Below are 25,913 nucleotides of genomic sequence, written 5' to 3'. Positions count from 1 at the left end.
CGGTTGAAAAAAGGGTAACCTGCCACCACCAGGAGGGGCTTCCCGCGATTAGACTTTACGTACATCACTGAAATATAAAAGAAATTTGTCTAATCATTTTGTAATAATAAAGCTCTCCAAGAGGATTTATAGGCCCGTGAAATCCAAATGATGAATGGTACCTACTCATGTGGTACTAAATATTGATGTGCTATTAGATACTTATTAATCTACGCCGCTGAACCGAAAGGGTAATGTTACCTTTAGGGCATGCAGTACCGGTCCCGGTACCAAGAATTTCATTTCCCGGTTCTGGGCATGGCCGGAACCGGGATTCCCGGTTCTTCCCGGTTCTCAAGGCATCTTTTGATTACTTTTAAGAAATTGTTTGTGTTAGCGTACAATCTTTATGAATGACTTATTTTCATATAAATAATGCATAAGAATTACTAAATGACTTATTTTATTATAAAATTTATAAACAACACTTAATTGGCGTTCAAACACATTTTACGAAATTAGCTGGCACACTTTGCCTCCGCCTGGGCCGAGCCACACGGCCGTAGCGTAGTCGATGCACTCAGCACTATGAGTACTATGACGGCACGGCCTGCCTGCACGAATGCCTACTTTACTTTAGGTTGTCGGGTTATTTGGGTTCCCTGTTCCATAGCATCATTATTAAATGTTATATAATGTCCCGAGCTAAAGTACTAAAACATTACTACTATTGAAATGGGAATAAATAGTCATACGATGAGAACCGGGAAGTACCGGTTCCGGGTCTCCAGTACCGGTTCTTTTGCCACTATAAAATTCCCGGGAATTCCCGGGAATATGAGAACCGGGATTTCCCGGGAGCATGCCCTAGTTACCTTTATATAAACTTATAATAAGAAGGAGGGAATATTACTGTGTCTTTTTTGAAAAGTAGGGCTATCTCTCATTGTATTATAATTTATAAACTAGCTAAATAAAACACCCGTTTAGACAACACGATAAAACTGTGGCTTTTAAGTATTTTATACAATAAAATAACTGATTAAGATTGCTAGGTTACACACGTAAAGACGACCTTTACGCGCGATCTTACAGCGCGCGTCAAATCACAATCAGTCATAGAATATTTTACTGTTAGAGTACGACGAACACTTCATTTGCTTCATTGATTACATTGTTGACACTAACCACAATATTTTAGTTGAAAGTTTATTCAAATAAAAATAAGATATAAGAAGAAACAAGTCCATCCATCTCCAATTTTTACACTCCACTTTTTGTATGATAAGATTATCTTTTATATAATAAAGAATAAACTTATAATTATCCTTTGATTAGTTTATATTTTGAGGGCGGATGTGTATGGTCTGTACATATGCTCTTGAATTCCCCCGTGGTCGATGACCGGATGATGCGAGCTTTACAGTGAAGTGCCCCGCCTCCCGTGCTGCAGCGCCACTCCTGCGTCGTCTTGCCGCATCGGCGTTTGTAGAACGTGTACCCATCTATCACCATGGTGAGGTATCCGCGGCTGTTTCTAGCCCAAATTACTGTAAAATAAATTGTAAAGTTTATTGATTGATTTATCGATTTTCGGCATAGCGCACAGGGCTTGGTCAGTTGGTTTTTAGTATTAGACAGATATTCCAGTTACTAAATCTTTGAAAACATAATGTATTGTTTAATTTTCTTTAATGTGGAAACATAACAATTTTTATTAACTATAGTTTCACAAAATATGTACTTAAAACAAATTTAAATTGCAAGTGCTATAAAATCGAATGATAGTAGAACAAAAAATGCAGTCACTACTAGGGAGTGCTCCCGGTACCTACTGTTTACTATACAAATACAGTACCGGAAGTTCCGGGAGTTCCCGGTTCTCGCCATACAAACTCAGTACCGGGAGCATTACCTAGTCACTACCTACCGCATTGCTGCGAGAAGAGTGACTATGATGTGTCTAAATTGCTACAAAAATAACGTCATGGTACATAAAACAATCTTCTACACAAGCCAAAAGAATAAGGCATACACTGTAAAGGACACTTTGACATATAACTCGACTCACTCATCACTCAATTGAAATATGACTCGAGTTTGAATGTAGCACGGCAAACTAGTGGATAGGTAGGTCTGGTCTGTATTGGGACAACGCATCAACCAATGGACCACCAGAAAGCTTAAGAATATCGTTTTATTAATTAACTCATTCAATCACTTCGTGCATGTACATTTACGTCTACAAAAAAAATATTTTTTGTTTCAAATAGGTACCTACCTAAAGAGTCAGTCTAAAAATCTTTAGAAACACAATTTGGTAGTATGGCTTAATAAGACACACATTCAACTAATCAAAACTAATCTTATATTAAAATAGGATCCAGATTAATAGTAAAAATACAATGGGTTTAATCCTGACTAATCTGTCTTACAAGATCGCAGGCTAGTCTGGGTCAACGTGTTTGCCCGACCAATGTCGGGTAAGCACGAACACTAGAGGTTTTGTTTTGTTATAAAAGTTAAGAATCGATTAACAATATATTAATTATTTAAGTAGATAAGCTAAAAGGGCATCTACACACCGGTAGTAGATAAACAATGTAAAATAAATAGCGTCTTGTTACGCGCTTAAATTATAATTCCACTTATATTAAATTTACCTAAACATAAACACTTAGTATGCATTTACGAAAGTTTTATCATAATAACACAAATCATCCGGCGACTGGGTCAACATGAGCAAAAAATATGCGAGAAGGCTTTGGTCTTACATAACAACATAAAATATACTATCTTTACTTATATTTGAAATATTGCGCAAATTTACAATTCGCAAAACTGTCAGTTTTCAAAAATACAACAATAAAATAACTGGTTTAGAACCATCAAGCTCAATCCTGATAAATTCAGCACTTTGTGCTACCGACGTTTCGGTTTGCTACAATGTATTTATAACACAAATAATTGTTCCCATTTTTTTGCTTTGCCTCCTTGGCATTCGTGGCCTCCTCATCCTTTTTAGTATCGACGCGGCACATGTTAGAGGCCATTGGTCTACAGTTTATAATAAATGCCATTGTAGATGGCGTATTTGGGAGGCGGGTGTGTATGATTAGACAGAACATGTATGAACTCCCGCCGCGGGGGCTCAGCATCCGTGGTAATGATCTCCGCGCTGCACCTCGTCCCGGAGAAGCAGACCCATCTCATGGAGTTCTGCTTACTCATCAGGTGACTGTATGTGAAGCCGTTGATGATGCATAGGTCGAGGCCGTGTAAGTTTCTAGTCCATGTTACTGGAATATGAGAAATATTGTACTCGCATATTCAGTCTACTTCTAGCAAATATGGGCCTTGACAACGTGCGCAAGATAGATCGTCTTATAAAAAAGGGAATAAAATAAAAAATCGGTACGTTAGTTTTATTTTATTTCAGAACACACATAAATGTACACATGTGTACTTATTGCTAAAGCACAAAGCACACATCTTAGCGTGGCACGCCCGGCCGAAAGTACAATAATGGGTGAACTAGACTTTCACATAAATCCCATCTTTAATAATAAAATTCGGAGGTGCATGATTATGTTCCAACGTCGCCCGGATCACCTGCCGCGCGTTTGTTGTGATCATCTTAGCGCGGCACGCCCGGCCAAAAGTACAATAATGGTTGAACTAGACTTTCACATAAATTCCACCTTTAATAATAAAAGTCGGAGGCGCATGATTATGTTCCAACGTCGCCCGGATCACCTGTCGCGCGTGTGTTGTGATCATCTTGGCGCGGCACGCCCGGCCGAAAGTGCAGACCCACCGGGTTGAAACCTGGCCCTGTCCTTGGAAGCAGAAGGAGTAGCCGTCTACGATGCACAGGTCTTTGCCGCGTTTATTGCGAGTCCAGATCACTGCAATTAAGGGTTAAAAAAGCAATGTTATTTATTTATTTTTGTTTTTATTCATTCAAGCGGTTACGTGTTCAGAATAAAATCTGCATTGTAGAAAATTAGATGAAATATAGCCTAAATGAAACACGCACTAAACGCTTCACAATTTATTATAGAGTGTAATTGATGTAAAAATCATAAAAAAATACAAAGTTAAATATTCGATTTTTGAATATTGAATTTTATTGAGTATTGGTCGGTTCTACGGGTAATTTCACAAATATTGGCATAAATATTACTAACTATGGCGGAAACATAAAATACGGCGCATTTGCGCGTTTCGCAAAAAGCAACTGAAGTTACAATTATTTATTAGCAACGTACAAGAGTACCAGATATAGATACTTATTTCTTATGTACATACCATGTTTCATATTATTTCATAGGTATCGTTTTAAAATGATACCGGAAATTCAATTGTATGGCGAGGGTTTTGTTCTTGTGGCTCTTAGTAATGTCCCAGTTTTAAATAAATGCCATTCTTGATCACAAATTTAGGAGCCGCATGTGTATGAGCCAAGTCAGTTCGTATAATATGTTCGCAGTCGAGCGTAGTTGTCAGCATGGCACGACACTTGGTAGTCCCGAGAGTGCACGACCACCGCATTGACTTTGTCGTTTTCGTCTGACAGTAAAACGGGTACCCGTTTACTATGCACATATCTTTGCCGCGACTGTTTCTAGCCCATACCACTAAAATGAAAAGACGGAAATTAAAATTTGCTGCTTTATTACCTACGTGTAAAAAACTTGAAACAAACGCACTGGACACAAAAGTAGGTACCTATACGAGCCCCGATGCAAATTATTTTGTCTAGTTCCACACAATAATTTTGTTTATTCTAATATATTTTACACATGAACATAAAATGATCCAGTAATGGGAACCATAATAAGGCCAAGCCACACCGGATGCGTGTGCGTAGACGTGCACGTGCACGTACGCGTCCCGCTGCGTTGTATAATACGAAAACTCATACGAGAGGACACACCGCTTGCGTGACGTGTGCGTGACGTGCGCGTACGCGTGACTTGCACGCAACGCAGCTCCGGCGAGACAAACCGGCTGCGTGCTGCGTGGACGCGTCCACGTTGTGATGACGTTGTGTTTAACTGCGTTCCCTATGAGAGGGCGAACCGAGCAGGTTCGGACACGCACAGCTCGGTGCTGCATAGGTGCTGTGCGTGTACACGCGCAGCTCGCTTGTATTTATTTACAACTCGGCCGGTGCGCGTGCTGGTTTTTAATATGGATTCAGTGAAAAAAGAAAAACTAATTAAAATCGTTCGTCAATACGAATGTATATTTACAACATAGCGCAAAGATTACAAAAAATACGTCTTATAAAAATTTAATTTGGCCTGTGGGAACAAATCGATGTTAGGTATTAACGATACTATTGGAAAACAAGGTTGTTGTATTGTGAACTATTGTGCGTCGGTGAATAATATTATGTACTCTCAATTATCTCGATTCAAGTATGAGACATTTTTTTCCTCTAATTGCAATGGCGGCATTAGGTGAGCTGCTTCCATTTGCAACGGGAGTTATAATAACATGATGTAGGTAGGTACTGTCGCAGGAGTATTTTATTTTACTGCACGCATGACTGAGCTGCAGCGTGCGCCTGCGTGGCGTGTGCAGCACACTGCGTGGCGTGCGTTGCGTGACGTGCGCGTCACCCTGTGTGACAGGGGTGCTGCGCACGTCACGCAGCGTATGCCACGCAGCGTGCTGCACACGCAGCCGGTGTGGCTCGACCTATAATCTAGTTAGTAGCATGCAATTTTTTTATACATAAAGATCGCTTCCAAAAACGCTTTCAAACACTGAAACAACATTTCAATCCAATCCATCACAGCTTTAAATAGACACCATCTTTGATGAGAAACTTGGGGGCGGGGTGAGAGTGTTCTAACGTCGCCCGTATTACTTCACGCTCCGGCGTAGTGGATATCATGGCGTGACATCTGGCAGTGCCGAACGTGCACGCCCACCGAAGTGCCTTAGCCCTTTTCGTTTGGCAGTAGAAAGAGTAGCCATTTACGATACATACATCGTTGCCGCGGTAGTTTTTAGCCCATAACACTGAAAATACAATCAAGATTTTATGTTTTTGCCTGTTTGAAATTAAATAATAGTTAAAATGTTATGTACAATAGCGTAAAGGGGGAAATTATATATAATAATGTACGTTTAGAGGTATAATTTAATATGATAAGTAAATGATTTCAATTAAATATTTTACATGATTATTATTTTTTACATCGATTTCACAGAAGCCATAATAAACATAGCTTTATCCACTTATAAATACAATAATTACATATTATAATTATGATAAAGGTTCTAACCAAATTACACGATCGGATGGTACAAAGCAATTTTAATTTATATACCTAAGTAAGTATTGTATGAACAACACTTTTTATGACTGATATTTTAATAAATATTAGTGAGGTCTTAGGGTTCATTAATCCCTATTAATTAAATAACGGAACTTATGGAAGAATTAAACATAGGTACAAAGAGTAAATACGACATATTGAAATTATGTATCAATTGTATAAATTATCTCTACTACAATCGTTACATCTATGTATGCCATTTACTTACTTACACTTTTGTATGTAAGTAAATAGCATTACATATTTACACGTATTACATATTTGTATGCCATTTCATACCTTATCGGCGTAATGTCCTAACAATCAGCATGAAGGCCGCAAGGAAACTCAGATTATTGTCAGCGTGACAAAGTACTAAGAGACAAAAATCAAATTCCTCGGCCATACGCAAACATGTACAAGCTTGCTTGAAGCAATTAGAATAAAATTGCCCACTGAGCGCATTATACATGACTATTGCAGCTCCAATCCCATGCACGTCCCGAAAATTAATGCTGCGGGATTGAAAATTTAAAGTTAGTTAGCTTTGAGTTGAGTTTCTTACTACGAACTATGGCAGCGCAACCCTTCGAAGTGAAACTATTTATGTATTGACTTGACTGGGTTTAATTACTTAATTTTGATGTAAAATCCGTCCCTGATAACAAACTTCGGCTTCGGATGCGCGTGATCCAGACTGGACCGGAAAACGTAGTGATCCAACGTAGTGAGAAGTCTGGCGCGGCATTTGCTCGTCCCGAGCGAGCAGACGTAGCGAAGAGAACGTTTGGTGCGTTGCTGGCAGTAGAAGGTGTAGCCATTGACTATGCACAGGTCTTTGCCTCGGGGACTTCGGGCGAAGATCACTGAAAATTAATGGTATCCTTTTAATAATGAATTTAATCGGTAAATAAACATTTTATAATAGGTAGATATAAAGCTATAATCTTACTCTTAGGTATATCAGTTATTAAATGACCATCGCAATGACAAATAATTAAAATTGCAGTATGTACCTAATGCACATTCTTTGGCTGCACGTTTACTCTTTCTATTTCTGCTTACTTTTTTAAATACGTATATAGGTAAGTAGGATAATTCGCTAGTAACTGGCCACTTTTAGTAACTGGCTACCCCAGATCGAAAATGAATTCTATTCACCGGTAAACAGAATTCATTTTAGTATAAGGTGGCCAGTTATGGAAAGCTGGCCAGTTATTGAAACCTTATACTAAAATGATGCGAATTACCCTACCTAAATGTATTTGAAAATTAACAAAATGCTATTTATAACATACCTAGTGTATTTCACAAATACATATATGTATAGTATTCATTTCACAATTAAGATTACTTCAATGTCACATACATCTTATCATAGCAAATAGTGAACACACAAAAACTTACCTACAAAATATTATGTTCTCCTTTTGAGAAAGGAACTTTAATGTTTGGTTAGTAATATATGGTAGTTAATAACTTTAATAAGAATAGGTACAGTATCGTATTGATAAAGTAGTTAGTTTATACAACAAGTTACAACCAGCGAAATGATATATGATCGCAGGTTACAACTTCCTTCACTACCTACATTATTATGGCACACCTCACATTACAACAACGATCTCTCCGAGACCACATTTAGTGACAAATCTTATTACAATTTGTAATAAACACCGTCCCTGATAATATGCTTGAAGCAAGGATGAATATGGTCCAATGTGGCTCGCAGGATTTGATGATCATGGTTAGTGATCACACTCGCGCGGCATCCCCCGCCGAACGTGCACACCCACCGCATGGACGTCTTCGTCTTGCCTTGGTAACAAAATGTGTAGCCGTTCACTAAGCATATCTGCTTCCCGCGTTTATTGACGGCCCAAACGACTGAAAGTATGGAAGATAGTTATTTTGTTACTCGTATGACTACAGCATTGTTTATAGAATATGAAAAGTAGAAGTTGAATCCTTTTACTTCTCATAAATAAATACAGTCAATTATGTACTTATATTTAAAAATAGTAGATACTAAATTAAACTAAGATGTAAGTAATAGCAATTTTATGAATGACCTAATACATTATTTATACTGTAAATATATTTTATAAAAAAAGATATAATAATGAACAATGTAATCCAATATGCAAATTATGTACCTGCCTAAATGTATGCCGTGTAAAAGCATTGTATTTGTTTTACCAATAAATAATCTGAATCAGAATCTTACAAAAGTTTGGTATTCTCGATCTTTATGTATAGCTCAGAGACCTGGACTATCCGAGCCAAAATGAAAAGTCGCATCGATGCCTTCGAAATGTGGTGTTGGCGTCGACTTCTGCGAATACCTTGGACTGCAAAGCGTACGAACCAGTCCATTCTAGAAGAGCTACGCATAAACCGCCGGCTGTCGACCATATGTCAAGACCGCATCCTTGCATATTTTGGCCACCTCTTACGACGTTCTCCTGATAGCCTAGAAATGACGACTATGACGGGCAAAGTTGAGGGCCAGAGGACTCGCGGCAGACCACCCGCTAGATGGAGCGCACAAGTCACTACACCGCTGCATCTACATCTGCAGGAAGCCGTACATATGGCGGGTGACAGAAGCCTATGGAAGAGACTGGTCAGCAACATTAGGACATGATGTCACGATCCTCAGCATTGAGGGAACGACTGATGATGATGATACTTATTTATTACGCTAAACAAAAATAAATTTGTATTACATACGCCAGACTTTTTAACTTTCAGCGGTCACCAAAACGGTTAGGATCCTTTTATTGGGTTTTTTTTTTTAATTAGCCTACTTTGGTGTCCCACTGCTGGGCAAAGGCCTCCCCTCGTTTTCTCCACTCGACCCTGTCATCGGCATTTTCCCACCATTTGGGGTAGAATGCGTCCAAGTCGTCCCGCCATCTCCTTTTCGGTCTGCCTAAACCCCGACCTGCACCGTCTATTGTGTTCCGTGGGTCCCACTCAGTAACCATTTTGACCCACCTTTCTGGGTGCATGCGGCAGACATGTCCAGCCCAGTCCCACTTAAGCTTAGCGGTCTTGACGCCTACATCTACAATTCTAGTTTTGGTTTTATTGGTAAATACAATAAGATAAGTCTCTATATAGTAGCATACGAGTAAGTATAGATAAAGAGAAAATGATATAAGTAATAAAATTTATTGAGTTATATTGTCGCTTGAAAACCTGATCCCCACTCGATTTTAAGTAAGTACAAAAGGGTGCGTACTTATAATTAAGTAAGAATTGTTTATAGATAACATAAGATAACAATGAAGAATCTTAAATAAGTAAATTTACAGTAATCTTTGAAAACTTAGGATTCATCATTGTATCTTTTACTTGCTGGTTATGATCTATCTGCTAATAATAAGAGTATTATCGCGATGTAAATAAAATCACCTATAGTGTAGATGTCACCGTAAAATTGTAAACACTCGTCAGTTTATAATCTCGCTAGTTATATTATAAAATGACGACAGTTAGATTACAAACTAACCTTTTATTTTTTTGGACGGAGTGGTAAAATGCGTTACGCATTCCCCCAACCTAACCTAACCTACGTTAGATTATAAACTAACGGGTGCACAATCTTACGGTGTCATATATAACCCTCACAATGAAAACAAAATCTAGGTAAGTAAGTAGCTAAACAACTAAACGGCGCGGCGCGCTTTACGCAAATGATATTCTGACGTGTCTTTCTTAATGTAACTTGCATGCGTCATTTACGATTAAAAAGATGATCATAAAACACCTTAATCTTGTTACTTTTCTTAACGAGAACACCATCCACGACGTCGAATTCCGGGGGCATGTGCGTGTGGTACAAATGGCAATGAACGATGCGGCGGTCGAGCGTCGTGGTCAAACATGCACGGCAGCGATTCGTGCAGACCCATCTCATCGTACTCCTGCACGTGACTTGGTGGCTAAATGTGTAGCCGTTGACTATGCAAACATCCTTCCCGCGAACATTTTTGACCCAAGTAACTGAAAATATTCAGAAGTAGTTATTATTCCCCAGATTTTGTGTAATTTGATTTTTTTTTTTAAATATGAAGTGATTTTGCAATAATTTATATCAAATATAAAACACTAATCCTTGTTCTACAATAAGGTACTCGGTAGAAAATTATCTTTACTACTGGCAGCCTTATTAAAGTTTTTTTAGAACAGCAACACTGTGTTGTTGTCAGGTTTACAAATGGCTGAAGGGAGAAGTTTTGTCGAAAATTATTTATTTGTGTTCATTTGAAAAAACGGTCAACCTTAACGCGTCACCGCCGTGTTAGAGTTTTAAAAGTAAGTTGCAGTTTCACGTTATTGTTTGTAACATAAGATATACCTCATACATTGCAGATTAAGCTAATTATATAACATTCACAAAATCAAAGGAAATGTTTATGTAATATCGAACATGTTCCAAATGATCACAACCGTGGCCTCAGAAATCTGTCACCGCCACGGACTTTTGAGCCCACGTTCGTGACATATAGACACATGGTCGTGTCATTCTTAATTCTTTTGATTAATTTAGAGGCACATGCACTTTTCAGAAATGCATTTATATTCAAAAAGACGGAAGTCATGGCCAACGTCCCTGACAACGAACCAAATGCGAGTGTATGTATCGGTGACGAGATGTTGAAGCGGGTGGAGAGGTTCAGGTATCTTGGTAGCACGATAACAGCAAAGTACGACCTAGATGCTGAAATAAATGCTAGAATTGGTGCTGCAGCTGTGGCGTTCGGGAAACTCCGGCCATGGCCTGAAGCTCTCCACTAAAATTAGTGTATACATGGCAGCGGTGCTGCCGAACCTGCTGTACGCATCTGAGACATGGGTCCTTTACCGTAAGCATATACGTACACTTGACAGATTCCACCTTAAATGCCTCCGAGATATTATGAATATCAAATGGACGGACCGGGTCAGAAACACAAACGTCCTGAGGCGCGCAAATGTCGGGGGCATTGAGGTGTATCTGATGAGGCGGCAGCTGCGGTGGTGTGGGCACGTGTCTCGGATGTCAGAAGACAGAGTGGCGAAGCGTATCTTCTTTTCAGAACTCCAGAATGGTAAGCGTAAAAGTGGTGGCCAGTACTTACGATATAAGGATGTTCTGAAAAGACATATGAAGAGATGCCAACTAGAGCCCTCTGACTGGGAGCGGAAGGCAGCGCAGCGGCCCGAATGGCGGCGCCTCATTAATGATAGAGTTAACATTTTTGAGACGGAACGCCGCAGTGAGCTCGACAAAAAACGTGATGAGCTTAAGGCTCGGCCGCCAACCTCAATTTCCTACAACTATGTAGGTGGTGTGCTGACGTGCCCAAAATGCGCTCGAGTATTTAGCAAGAAGATAGGGTACGTGAGCCACCTAAGAGCGCATCAGAGAGTGGATCAGCTACACTCTAATAACACGAGCTAAAAATTGCCTAGTCCAGAGCACGCAGTCGCTGGGGCCGAAATCGGTCAGGAAAGCATCATCATCATCATCATTTTAATTGCTGATCTATCGCGAAAGTCTTTCATGTTGTTTCACATAGGTACATCGTTGCTTTATGCACGGAGTAAATAAGTATAATTTCCAGCACAGTGTTGACGAATTTGTAGTTACATCCATTTAAAATATGCCAGAAAACTGTTTAATAAACTGTAAGCCATTTTTCTTAGTTTCTCAAATAATAAAATTGCCATAAGCAACCATATACATACTTCGTCTTTGACTTGGCGGCAGAGGCAGCAAGTTATTAAAATCAATTCTGCTTACGCTGCCAATTCCAACGCCTACGATTACAATTAATATTAATTTAATTATTTCGTCGGAACTGATATTAAAGTCAAAAAATCAACAACGCACCATAAATCCAATAAAACAGAATGAATATTTTTCAACTTTACCTCCATAACAATTTAAAAAATATAAGTACGCGTGTTTGAGTAGACCTTTTTACCGCTAACGTTTAGATGAAATATTTTAAATGTTTTTATTTGTGTAGTTCAATTTATAAAATTATAGAATGTATTATTTATTAAGTTCATGTTGATTTTATACAAATAAAACTGCAAATTATAGCAAACATTGTTTTTTTTTTTTTATAGGCGTAGTGGCAGAGTGTCATTGCGAACCATAAAGCAAATACTGCCTCTAATTTTTTTAATGGATGAATGCCACGATGCTGTGTCACAAATATCTGTGAAATGAAAATTAAAAAAGAGGACTTTGCCGGCCTAGGCCTGCAAGATGTGTATGAAATTCCATTAACGACCTTTTGTCCTAGCCGCACCTGAAACGTCATACTTCGCAGCCTATTATAAGGAACATAACATCAATATTTCATTGCATGTTTGAGAAAATATTATTATTGCGGTGTAAATCAAATCACGTAGTGTAAGTAACCCTCACAATAAAAAAAATCTACATAATCTAAACAAGGCGCGCTTTACACAAATGATATTCTGACGTGTCTTTCTCTTAATGTAACTTACATGTGTCATTTACGAATGAAAAGATGATCATAAGACACCTTTATCTTGTCTTTTTCCCTAATGAGAACACCATCCACGACTTCGAATTCCGGGAGCTTATGTTTGTGGTACAAATGGCAGTGAACGATGCGGCGGTCGAACGTCGTGGTGAACCATGCACGGCAGTGGTTCGTGCAGGCCCATCTCATCGTACTCCTGCACGTGAGTCGGTGGGTGAATGTGTATCCGTTGACTATGCAAACATCCTTCCCGCGAACATTTTTGACCCAAGTAACTGAAAATGTTCAGAAGTGGTTATTATGCTACTCAGAAATCAATCTTAGAATGATTAATCAAATTATGATTAAATAAAACACTGTAATATTTAGTTTAAAATAAATTCAGCCATGTATAGTTTCAAATTGAACCTATTAATCGTTTTACATTATGGATCATTAGATACATTACGATAAAACAGTTAAAACATCATTAATTTTTAAATGTACCAGTGCAAAAATACAATTTATATTTACGAATGAAAAGATGGTCCCAATTGGCCCTTTTATTAATCATAACACTATCCACGATTTGAAATTCCGGAGGCATGTGGGTGTGGAGCAATTTGTTATGAAGAATGGTGCGGTCGAGCGTCGTGGTTAAACAAGCCCGGCAGCGGTTATTGCTCGTGCAGACCTATCGCATCGTATTTAGGGAATGCAAATCGGTTATTTTTTGTATGGAAATAACCGCGGTTTCGGTTAATAACCGATAATTTCCATACAAAAAATAACCGAAAATAACCGATTTGCATTCCCTAATCGTATTACTCGTGCCTTGGTAGACAAATGTGTAGCCATTGACTATGCAGATATTCTTCCCAAGTTTAGATTTGGTCCATATCACTGAATAATAATAAGAAAAATAATTGTTTATTACCACATAATCAATACAAAGTACATAACAAAAATAAAATAACAATAATATTACAATAAACCCGCGGGGGCAGCTTGTGGCGAGCTGACAGTGAGTGGCGAAACCGCGGACCCCTATTCCAGAGGGCATTTTCATCTGGCCCTCGCCTCTGTGCTTGCCTTGACTGGCCGGCCAGAGTGGAGTCGCAAGAGCAGGACCTATGCTCCAGGTTGGAAGTGTAAAATGTCATAACGCCGGCGGCCTGCTGAACGGATTACCGGGATCTGGCTACCGCAGACACACCTCTCCACAACCTCATAGCCACTTCAAAGTGTTGCCCTGTTGTCGCACTGTGCGTGCGGCCATTGCGGGGCCCATTCAATGAGTTGGCGAGACCTGTCTTTTACAATTTTGAGACTAATTGTCACGGCAGGTGTCCGCTAGTCTCCTCCCATAGCCCATTATAGCCTATAACCCACAATAGCCTTGACCTTAGATCCCATCGCAGCACAAAAGTGTTGCACTGCAATTGACTGCAATAGTCTTTGCACCTGGCGGGGACCATCTCCGGATGTATCACATTGTGCGTTCGGGGATGGTATCCGCCACGTGTATCCCTTGCTTTTAGATTAAATTGTCTTAAAGGGCCTCTGCGCTGTTGGCTTCGGCCCCACGTACGCCTCCCAAAGGTCCGGGACCCCATGGTCCCGAGATATGGAAAAGACATACAATAATAATAATAGGTTAACTGGAAGAGATCCCTCAAAGGGATAAGTTCGCCTTTGTACTTCTTACTAATTGTATGTTAGGTATTTTTAATATCGTCGTTGAGAATGCCAAAACCCTTATGTGCTCGATTTTTGATTGAGAAATAGTTACCTAGGCAACAAAATACATAAGGTATTAATTAATTTGATTAAAATCGCGCACATACCGGATTTGGCGTTTTCAACGACGATATGTATTTTTGTAGATACTACTTTACTACTACTACTAGGTACTTGACTACTACTGCTAGTCGGTTACTACTACTACTAAAATAAAATTACATACTTAATAGAAAAAAAAGTCTTAATTTATACTGAAATGATATAGTAAGTACTTAGTTATTTTCTTGTTCAAAAACATACTTATATAAGTATTACAGGAAATTATTGGTTATATTTTATATTGAGGAAAAGTCGTCAAAATAACTTATGTTTCATTTAAATTATATTCAACAATGGAAGTATAGGTTTCAAATAAATCCTAGCAAAGATTTTGTCTTATCAACCATTAGGTTCAATATAATGAATAAAGCAGGGTAAACATCATTATTTCATCATTAATAGACGTACACTTCCCGCACATGCGTGGTCAAGATCCTGGTGCTGGTGCGACAACGGTTCGTTCCGTAAGTGCAAACACAAACCTTTGCCTTATAATTTGACTAAATACCCATCACTGACTACAAACTTCGGGGCAGGATGAGAATGGTCTAAGAGCCCACTCAACACTTCCCGTCCGCGCGTGGTCAAGATCTTGGCACGACATCGGTTCGTCCCGTAAGTGCAGACCCATCGGAGCGTGCTGGATTGCCGTTTTTGCAAGCTGAATGTATATCCGTTGACGATGCACATGTCTTTGCCGCGCTGGTTTTTGACCCAGGACACTGGAAACGTTATCATATCGTAAACAAGAAAAGAATATAGAAAATGCATGTTTATTTTTTTTATTTAATTAATATAATGTGAAAAGAACGAATAAAAATTAAAACAGATTTTATTACATAGGTAATATGAATGAAAAAATAAATTAATTGTAGACGATTTACATATACTAGTTAGACTAACATTTCAGAATTTGTGTTACGGTACGGTAGCTCTTAACTGAAACTTTTTGTGTACTGTATTTTTTTTCATCCAAACACATCAACAGAAAACCCAAAAATTTTGACATTTCAAATATCTTTTGTATTACTTATTAGTGTATTATTATTATTTATTAATGTGGTGTTTACGGGCCTTTGAGTGTCGCATCGACCATCATTGATCTATTGTGACGGCCCTTTAAAGTACATTACTAATGCCCGTTGAATCCAGAAAGTTCCAGATTCTTTGGGCCCTAATGTTCTGTACCTCATAGGGTTGCACTACGTGTTGCCCTAATAGTTAGGTACTTCTTTTGTAATTTATTTATTTTTATTTATTTGCTAGAATCATGGTTACATAGATGTTAGATAGAAATATAAGTCCAGCACAATTCTGCCGACTTACGGCGTGCAAATTTTACTATACATACTTAATTACTAACATGCATTTACTCTACATATATTTACATTTCACAGATTAATTATTGCTTAATAACAATGTCAATATTTATAAATAGTTCATTACCAAAATGAGAATAATTACATTAACGGATGTCCTACAGAATACTTGCATTAATTAAATTATATGTAATTAGATAAACCATTTTACATAGAATTACATTTGCAGCCCTTTATTGCGCATAATTATTAAATCTACAGTTGGTTTCTTTTAAGAATTCCTTGACTGAGTAAAAGCACTGCTCTTTCAACCATAAATTAAGTTTTTTGCAAAAATTGTTATAATCCATGTCCGTTATTTGTTTTGGTATAGAGTTATAGATTAAACAGGCCATGTAGTAGCAGTTTTTGCGGTACAGTTTTAGTCTTGGGGCGGGCATGGTTAAATTAACTTGAGTTTCAGCTCTCCGGTTGAAATTGTCGTTCGGCTTAAATAGTGACATATTTGCCTTTACTAGTTTAGCTGTTTCAAAGATATACATGCCCGGTAGCGTCATAAATTTATTTTTAATGAAAATTGGATAACATGACTCCATTGTGCCTAGACCCCAAATTGCTTTCAAGCATTTTTTTTGTGCGACAAATGCTCTATTTGCTTCAGAGCAATTCCCCCACAATACGATCCCATAACGTAATTGGGAGCACACATAGGCATGATATACTGAAATAGCTGTTTCTACTGAACTGGTCTTTTTAACAGTTTTCAATGCGTAAATGAATTTGTTTAATTTCTTGCATAGCATATCAATGTGATTATTCCATGTCAGATGATCATCTATATGAATACCTAGAAACACAGTGCTGTCAACTTGTTCAATTTTCTGGTTTTCATACACTATATTCAATTCTGGAGTTCTGTTTCGATTTGCGGAAAAATAAACTAATTTGGTTTTCCCTAAATTAATTTCAAGATTATTATTTGATAACCATGCTATGACACTCCTCAGGGCTGTATTGATGTTGGACTCAAAGGAATTAAGGTCGTTGCCTTGAAACATTATTGTTGCATCATCCGCAAAAAGTATACAGTTTTGTTCTGTCGCTCGTGGGAGGTCATTGACATATATAAGAAAAAGCAATGGTGCCAGGATACTTCCTTGGGGTACCCCTCTAATTACTACCTTAGCATTTGAGTCATAATCTTTTACAGTACTTGACAGTTTGTCTAACTTAGTTACTCGTGTTATTTGTTTTCTATTTAATAAATAAGATTTTAGCCAGTCATACGCTGGTCCTCGTATACCATAGGTCTGCAGCTTTCCGAGTAGAATGGTGTGATCTACAAAGTCGAAGGCTTTGCTTAAATCTAAGAACAATCCCGATGTCAACTTCTTGTCGTTTAAATTATCTAAAATATGTTTTAATAAAACAGATCCAGCTAACGTTGTTGATTTATTGCGTCTAAAGCCAAACTGTTCTGGGATTAATACGTGGTGTCTATCAAAAAAATCTAACATTCTATTATACATAATCCTTTCAAAAATCTTTGATAATGTTGGTATCAGGGCTATTGGTCTATAGTTATTTTTATCGTCTTTCAAACCTTTTTTATATAACGGTTTTATGATTGACATTTTAAGTTGTTCTGGAAAGTCACCATTTTCAAAAGATAGGTTTATAATATATGATAATGGAATAGCGATATGTATAGCGACAGATTTTAAGCAATCAATTGTTAGACCATCGTAGCCAGAAGACTTTTTGTTTTTTAATGACATAATAATTCTGTGTACCTCCTGTGGAGTTGTTGGTCGTAGAAATATACTATTGGGTACACATTGCCAATTTATTAAAAGTGCTATTTTTATTATTGGTTCCACTGGTTTGTGTACTGCCGATAAAGAAATTATTGAATATGTTAGCTATGTGTTTACCGTCTTGTACATACTTATCATCTTCATCTTTGATGTCTGCAATGTGATTAGCGCTTTTTATATTTACCCCAATTTTTCGTTTAACTATGTTCCACGAGGCCTTAGCTTTATTTTCTGATCTTTGAATGAAGCGTCGGTTACAAAGTTTCTGTAGATTATACATACACCGTCGTAAAATTTTTGAATAATTTTTTACTCTATCTTTATTTTCTTGGGTTTTATTTTTGACATTAGTGGTCCACAAGAGCAGAGAATGTGCATTGCAGTCTCCTCTGATTCCTGACAGAACCTGCATGTCGCATCTGGTTTCTTGCCAATTTGTTTGTTCAACTTACAGTGTCCAGTCAGTATTCTGGTCACGGCGCAGGTTTTGTGCCTGCTCCATAACTAGTGTAACTTGAATGTGTAACTATTCAAATCCTACGCAAAATATTTCACTAATTCTCGTTAACGTGAACGCTGAGAAACGCTGAACATTTTGCGTTTACGGATGATGAGGACACGCACCAGCACTTCCGAAGATATGTACCTAGGTACCTAGTAATATCTTGATGTAATGTACCCTATGAAAAGGTACCTAGTTTTTAGGGTTCCGTACCCAAAGGGTAAAACGGGACCCTATTACTAAGACTCCGCTGTCCGTCCGTCCGTCCGTCCGTCTGTCTGTCACCAGGCTGTATCTCACGAACCGTGATAGCTAGACAGTTGAAATTTTCACAGATGATGTATTTCTGTTGCCGCTATAACAACAAATACTAAAAACAGAATAAAATAAAGATTTAAGTGGGGCTCCCATACAACAAACGTGATTTTTGACAGAAGTTAAGCAACGTCGGGCGGGGTCAGTACTTGGATGGGTGACCGTTTTTTTTTGCCGTTTTTTGCATTATGGTACGGAACCTTTCGTGCACGAGTCCGACTCGCACTTGCCCGGGTTTTGGACTAGTTAACTACAGTTCAGTTCCCCTAATAATTCATCTTTAATTTAAAACTTTGGGGAAAGATGCGAGTGTCCTACCTAATACAGCGCCGCGCATTTCTCGTTCATAAGTTGTCGTGACCTTGGCCCGACATTTGCTGGTACCGTATGTGCAGAACCATCGGAGCTCGCTTGCCATCGTTGGAGGTAAAATGTGTTTGGACCTGGAAACTACAGTCTCACTAATAATTCATTAATAATTACAAAGTTTGGGGGTTGGTGCGAGTGCTCCAGCACAGCGCTAATCACTTCCCCTTCATGCGAGGTCATGACCTTAACCCGACATTTTCTTGTGCCGTACGCGTCCGTGCAGATCCATCTGAGCGAGTTTACATGCCGTCTGTGGAGCCGAAACGTGTAGCCGTTGATTACGCATATGTCTCTGCGTCGTCGATTCTTGAACCAGTAAACGGAAAAATTGTTTATTATTTTATTTGATATAGAATTCTTACAATAATTACATCAAATCAATTATTACTCGACAGCGATATTCGTTAGCTCTGAAGAATTGTGCACCCTCCTGCGCCTTCGGTTCGAAAATCCGAATAGTTACTATACTGCCAGTGCCAGGTCTTCAGTCGCCAGTGGCGTCAAAAAGGCATCAATATTGCATGTTCGTTATATTATTTATCACTGTTTAAGGAAAAAGCCTATGGATTAAAAATATTAAAAACACTTAACTAAAATATGAACAATGTTGATAGCAAAATTCAAGTTTTAATACCTATTTGGGCACAAACGGTACATGTATTTTATCTTTTAACTACTTGCCACTAAAGTAGAAGAAAAATACTTCATCCAAACTTTTTACTGTATTTACTCGTCATAGCTACATATGTATTATGTTTATATTTTAAAGTACACCCCATCTCTAATCGTATAATGTGGCGGCGAATGGTTGTGGTTCAGCTCAGCCTTCACAAATTCTCCTTCAGTGGAAGTGATGACGCGCGCTCTGCACTTGTTCTGACCAGAAGCCGATGTGCAAATCCACCGCTTCGTGTACGTAGACCTGAACTGGTAGCAGAAGCTATAGCCATTCACGAGGACCATCGGCTTGCCGCGGGAATTCGTCGTCCAAGTGACTGGGAAATAAATAAAAAAACAATCATTGAAGAGCCGACGACCCACTATTAGAAACTTAGGTACTTATAAGTGAGGAAAGGCAAAATAAAAATACACTCGCTTACATAAACCAATACAGTTGTTACTTTACTACTTAATGGCTCTCTTTTCTGTATGAAAATGTAATAGCCAACATATATATTATGTTTATATTTTAAAGTACACCCCGTCTCTAATCGTATAATGCGGCGGCGAATGGTTGTGGTTCAGCTCAGCCTTGACGAGTTCTCCTCCAGTGGAAGTGATGACGCGCGCTCTGCACTTGTTCTGACCAGAGGCCGAGGTGCAAATCCACCGCTTTGTGTACGTAGATTTGAGCTGGTAGCAGAAGCTATAGCCGTTGACGAGGACCATCGGCTTGCCGCGGGAATTCGTCGTCCATGTCACTGAAAATATATTTTTTAACATTGAAGAATAGCTACTCTACTGCTAGAAAGTAATACGTGAGGAGAAACAAATATAAATAAACCAACCAAGAGCATGTCGGGCCATGCTCAGTGTAGAGTTCCGTAGTTACCCGTCCGTCACAATGGTATAGAAGATTGTTAACAAAGGGATGAAATGATGCTTGGTGCCTTTCACCCGAGTTAAACAATCTATTTTTCTTATCGAATACGAGGAAACTAAAAAGAAAAGGTAAATATGCATCATCAGTTCTTAAATAAAGTACCTATTAGACGTATGGCAATGTTTTTTTCCTTAGAGCTTTCCTTTAATCGTAGATTTTGCATGTCTGGTCATAATAATCCATAGGTAGCGAGACATTAAATTGCAATATTTATGAAAAAAAACCACATATTTTATGAAACTAATTGCAGCTTTCTAGCACTAACGATCACGGAGTAAAGCCTCGGATAGACAGACGGACATGGCGAAAGAGGACCAGTACTTATATAAAAACGAAAAACTATTTTCACCACACCAGCTGGTAAAGACTCTTTTGATCGTTCAAACACTGATAAGAAAGTTGCATTTTATTCAAATCTGAGGCAAAGTAATCAAATGCAAATTATAAGTTGTTTTCTTATGTTTGCTGGTAGAATTGATTTTTAAATGATGATATGGAATGATAGTTTTTTAATAACATTCATTTTGAAACGGTTTGCTTTGATTTTGTTTGATATTTAACGGTTAGTATTTTCCATGTGTTGGTGTGGTGAAAAATGTTGTGTTTCACTCGGTTGCAAAATTTGTTTAACCCGTGCCTTGAAACCTTCGCAACGCTCAAGATTCTGTTATTCGAACCACTCGCTGCGATCGTGGTTCAATTTTAGAATCTTTCGCTTGCTATGGTATCAATATTAAGCACGAGAGGTTAAACAACAACTTTGCCCCCTTTTAAAACAAATAACTATTTTATTCATATTCATATTTAATTCTTTATTGCAGATAACAAATGATTCATATTCAATTAAAATAATTAACATTACATTTAAATTACGTAGGTACACAGTTAAAATAACAATAAATAGGAACATTAACAACGAATGTGGGATGCATCGTGATGTGGTGGCAGTAGACAGGAACCTCACGCCGCTCTCCTTGGCAAATGAGAACTGGCGCAAACCTGTGGTACTAAGTACTGCGGATCGCAGGGCGGCATGGGAGAGTAAGGTGCTACACGGGCGGTTCTACAAGGCCCTCACGGGACCCGATGTGGACCTGCTCGCGTCGGTGAACTGGTTACGATTCGGGGACCTCTTCGGAGAAACCGAGGGTTTTGCCTGTGCAATTGCGGACGAAGTGATGATGACGAACAACTATCGGAAATATATCCTGAAGGACGGTACGGTCGACATTTGTCGGGCATGCCGCCGTCCCGGAGAGTCACTCAGGCATATCATTTCCGGTTGTTCTCATCTTGCTAACGGCGAGTACTTGCACAGACATAATCTCGTAGCCAGGATTATTCACCAGCAACTTGCTCTTCTGTATGGCCTTGTGGACCGCGAAGTACCGTACTACAAGTACTTACCTGCGCCTGTTCTCGAGAATGGTCGTGCCACGCTCTATTGGGATCGATCTATCATCACTGACAGGACTATTGTCGCCAATAAGCCTGACATCGTGCTGATAGACCGATTGCAGCGCCGGGCCGTGCTCGCCGACGTCACCATCCCCCATGATGAGAATCTCGTGAAGGCCGAGAAGGACAAGTCCAGTAAGTACCTAGACTTGGCTCACGAGATAACCGCCATGTGGGATGTTGATTCGACGATCATTGTCCCGATAGTCGTTTCAGTAAACGGTCTAATAGCGAAGAGTCTCGACCAACACCTTGAGAGACTCTCGCTAGGTGGTTGGATCAAGGGTCAGATGCAGAAGGCGGTGATCTTGGACACGGCGCGGATAGTCCGCCGGTTCCTCTCTCTGCAGCCCTGACCACCGGTAGCTTGGGCCTTGCCCCGCTGCTGGCGGCACCCTAGGTTAGGTTTTTTATAATGTGTTTATATTAATTTTTATTGTTTTGTAAGTGTTTTTATATTTTACTTTTATATTCATATTATAAAATAACCTAACTTAAGATGAGAAATAAATAAAGAGGAAATAATAGGAACACTTAAAAATGATTAAAATATTAAAATTAAAATTTCAGTCTTAATATACAAAAATAAATTAAACTATGTAAGAACTAAACAGACTAAACCTATACCTAAAAAGTAAAAACCTACAAATAGAAAATTGGTCCCAGGTCTGTGCCGTCCGGTCCGGTAGGGTGCCCAGGCTGGCGGCGTTACCGCGCTGAACGACAACGCCAATGCGTTGGGCGAGGTAAGCTCCAGCCTTCCGGGCACCCGTTGCGTCTGTTTAGTTCTTAGTTTAAATTATTGTTACTCCTTAATTGTTTTAAGGTGTAAATTTATGTTAATAAAATAAATTTTAATTAGAATGTAATAATAACATAGGAACCTATTGTAAGTACACATTATATTCGTAAAACCTATTGCAACAATATAGTCTTATACAAATAAAAAAGGTGCATTTCAAAATTACAAAAAACATAAAATAAATATTAATGTATAATACGTTATATCTTTTTTACTACTACACTAGTTTAAAGTAAATTCCATCTTGAATAGTGTATTGCGGCGGTGGGTGACAATGTTTCAAGTCACCCTTCACAATCTGCCCTTCCACATTAGTGATAACCTTCGCTTTGCACTTAATACAACCACCGTTGGAAGTGCAAACCCACCGCTTCGTATGGTGAGAAGTTTTTTGGTGGCAGAAGCTGTACCCGTTGAGGAGGACCATCGTCTTGCCGCGGGCGTTCTTCGTCAAAATTACTGAGAAAAAAATTTGAAGTGTCAAAAGAAGTCCATGTCTTTCATAGTGTTAAACTTACGATAAAGATTTTCAATTATAGATAACCCGCTGCTAGAAACTAATAGACAAAGAAAGACAAAGACAATGAAAAGGCAACGAGTATCTTAAACATTATTTTAATGTGTGGTACAGTCGACTACAAAGAGATTGTATCATTTTTTTCACTTTATTACAATGCAGTAAGGTGATAAAGTGGATACATCTCTTTGTAGTCGACTATACATTGAGCACATAATACTTATTTACAAAACATGAGTAAAAACTAAAGTAAAAATTGAATTAGTTTTATATAAAACTATTTTCAAAATAAATTAAAGCTACCCCTAGCAGTCAAAGAAAAATATAAAAATAAAAACAAAAAAAATACTACCGAAATTATAAAAAGAACATCCCGTCTAAAAGCTCCACCTGCGGCAGAGACCTCATAACGTTGGCTGCGTTTCCTCTCTATATTGTCAGCGATATATGGTGGGGAAGTAAGCGGAGAGGTAAGCGCCTTCCCTACGGTCTACGGTCTCCCGAGTGTGTTGTGTGTACCTACTGTGTACCGTTGGATGTTGGACTACGCAAATGTGTACGCATCCCACATCAATTATCTAAGTTGGTATGTATATCTTATCTTTTTTTAATTTACAACACATTTTAACCTACAGTTTCAAGTATATTCCATCTCGAATCGCGTAGTTCGGCGGGGGGTGATCATGATTCAAATCAGCCTTCTGAATCTGTCCTTCCGTATCAATGATGACACGCGCTTTGCACTTAATATGACCGGAATTCGAGGTGCAAATCCACCGTTCCGTGTGGGTATAAATATGTTGGCGACAAAAACTATAGCCGTTGATGACGACCATCGGCTTGCCGCGGGCACTCGTTGTCCAGATCACTGAAAAATTAAGAGCAATATTCAATGAACTCTTTAAAGCTGAACTACTTAGTCTGATAGATATAAATATTGATGAATTTACTTCAATAGGTAAAGTACGAGTACATTATTGTCACTACAAGAAACTAAGTAGGTAAGATTTTATGGATAGTGGTCGACTATCAAAAATTTTTTAAGACTAAATTTTTTTGTAAGAGATTTTTTTATATAATTATATAAACCCGTACCTACGGAACCTTTGGGGCGCGAGTCTGACTCGTACTTGGCTGATTTTTAGGTATAATATATTAAAATGCAAAGTTTATTCATATTTTTTTAGTACTATACTTTTCCTCACGTTTAATTCTACAATAAAAAAAATACTACATACAATCGTACAGTATTAACCTACTTATTTCTTGTCAGCATAGTATTTACCCGACTAATTTGTCCAATTATGTAAGTGGCCATAATTAAAAGGAGAAGAAAATATGAGACCAGAAATAGAAGTTAATTATGGATGGTCATAAAACATGGTTTGATACATACAGTTTTTGAACATCCCACACAAAAAGTTTGGACTCGTTTTTTGCAAACAGCACACATGCGGCGATTTTTTGTATTTGTATTTGGCAGACACGGAAACACGTCCAGGTGGTGTTGTTTGACCCAATCAGCCTGCACAGCGGCGATGGTCGAATTGGTTGTGTTGTTGATGAAGAACATCTCCTTGCCGCGGGCACCTGTTGTCCAGGTCACTGAAACATTAAAAGTTAAGAGCCTTGTAACATTGCATGCACATAACAAATCTGCTTGACTCCCTAATGCTGCGTTTCTACCGAAGACGTGCCATCGCACGTCTCCGTCATCGCACGTATCATGATAGCGATCTGTAGCGAGGGATGTTTACATATTTAATTACACAAACGGGTCTACCGCGATATAATTTCACTGTTTTTACCTTTAATTCCGACGTTTCAGCTGAGTTGCACCAGCTGTGGTCACGGAAAGACTGACGTCCCAACAAATGTCAACGGAGATATTAATAAAACACCACTAAACTACCCGAAATTAGTTTATAAAAATGTTCGGGGTAGACAAAGAAATTGCAGCTACCCGTTAAAGTTTAATGTTTATTGTCCACGGCACGACACGCAACACTCACAGTATCCGTACACTGGTCCGAAGATATATCCGCTGGTTTCAACATTTGAATCACTGGTCCCCAAGTAGACGATAATTTGTACCCGTCCTCACGATTGAAATTTTTAGGGTGTTTTTTAATTTCAATCGCCTCTCTCACGATCCGCGGATAATAGTGTCGCTCGTTGGAGAGGACTTTGGGTTTATGTAGCTCAATCCAGTGATTCGTTCCTGTTGTCAGCAAGTGCTCAGCTATTGCGGATTTGTTTACATGGCGATTTTTAACAGCTGCTATGTGTTCCTTCACCCTCTCTTGAACGCTGCGCTTAGTTTGGCCAATGTACGCACTTCCACAACTGCATTCTATCTCGTAGACACCCGGATTCTGGTACGGAATGACATCCTTTGGGCTGCGTAAAAGACTTGCTACTTTAGATAACGGCGTGTATACAGTCTTAATGGAGAATTTCTTCAGTACTGATCCAACTTTGTCCGTTATCCCTTTCACATACGGCAAAAAGGCTGGTTGCCTACTAACCTCCGGATGTCTTTCTTTTTTCCTAGTCGTGCGTGG

At 38.7% G+C, this 25,913-nt stretch overlaps 1 protein-coding gene across 20 annotated transcripts in view; it reads right to left on the bottom strand.

Moving 5' to 3' along the window:
• The window catches only part of LOC134806060 (protein tramtrack, beta isoform), a 552,198-nt gene that overhangs the window by 262,226 nt on the left and 264,059 nt on the right, over positions 1-25,913 (bottom strand). The window contains exon 5 of one of the 20 annotated variants that reach the window (XM_063779322.1): positions 4,360-4,619. The exons of 17 other annotated variants lie outside the window; for them this stretch is intronic. In XM_063779322.1, coding sequence (XP_063635392.1) covers positions 4,375-4,619 — 245 coding nt within the window. In that variant the 3' untranslated portion in view covers positions 4,360-4,374. Of the gene's footprint in view, positions 1-4,359; positions 4,620-12,817; positions 13,102-24,691; positions 24,955-25,913 lie in introns of those variants that run through there. 2 more of the 20 variants (XM_063779302.1, XM_063779313.1) reach the window with 2 other exon arrangements.

Source organism: Cydia splendana, chromosome 2 (genome assembly GCF_910591565.1).
Source record: "Cydia splendana chromosome 2, ilCydSple1.2, whole genome shotgun sequence".
NCBI classification, from domain to species: Eukaryota; Metazoa; Arthropoda; class Insecta; order Lepidoptera; family Tortricidae; genus Cydia; species Cydia splendana.
The sequence above is the reverse complement of the archived record's forward strand: the minus strand, read 5'-3'. Positions and strand labels throughout refer to the sequence as shown.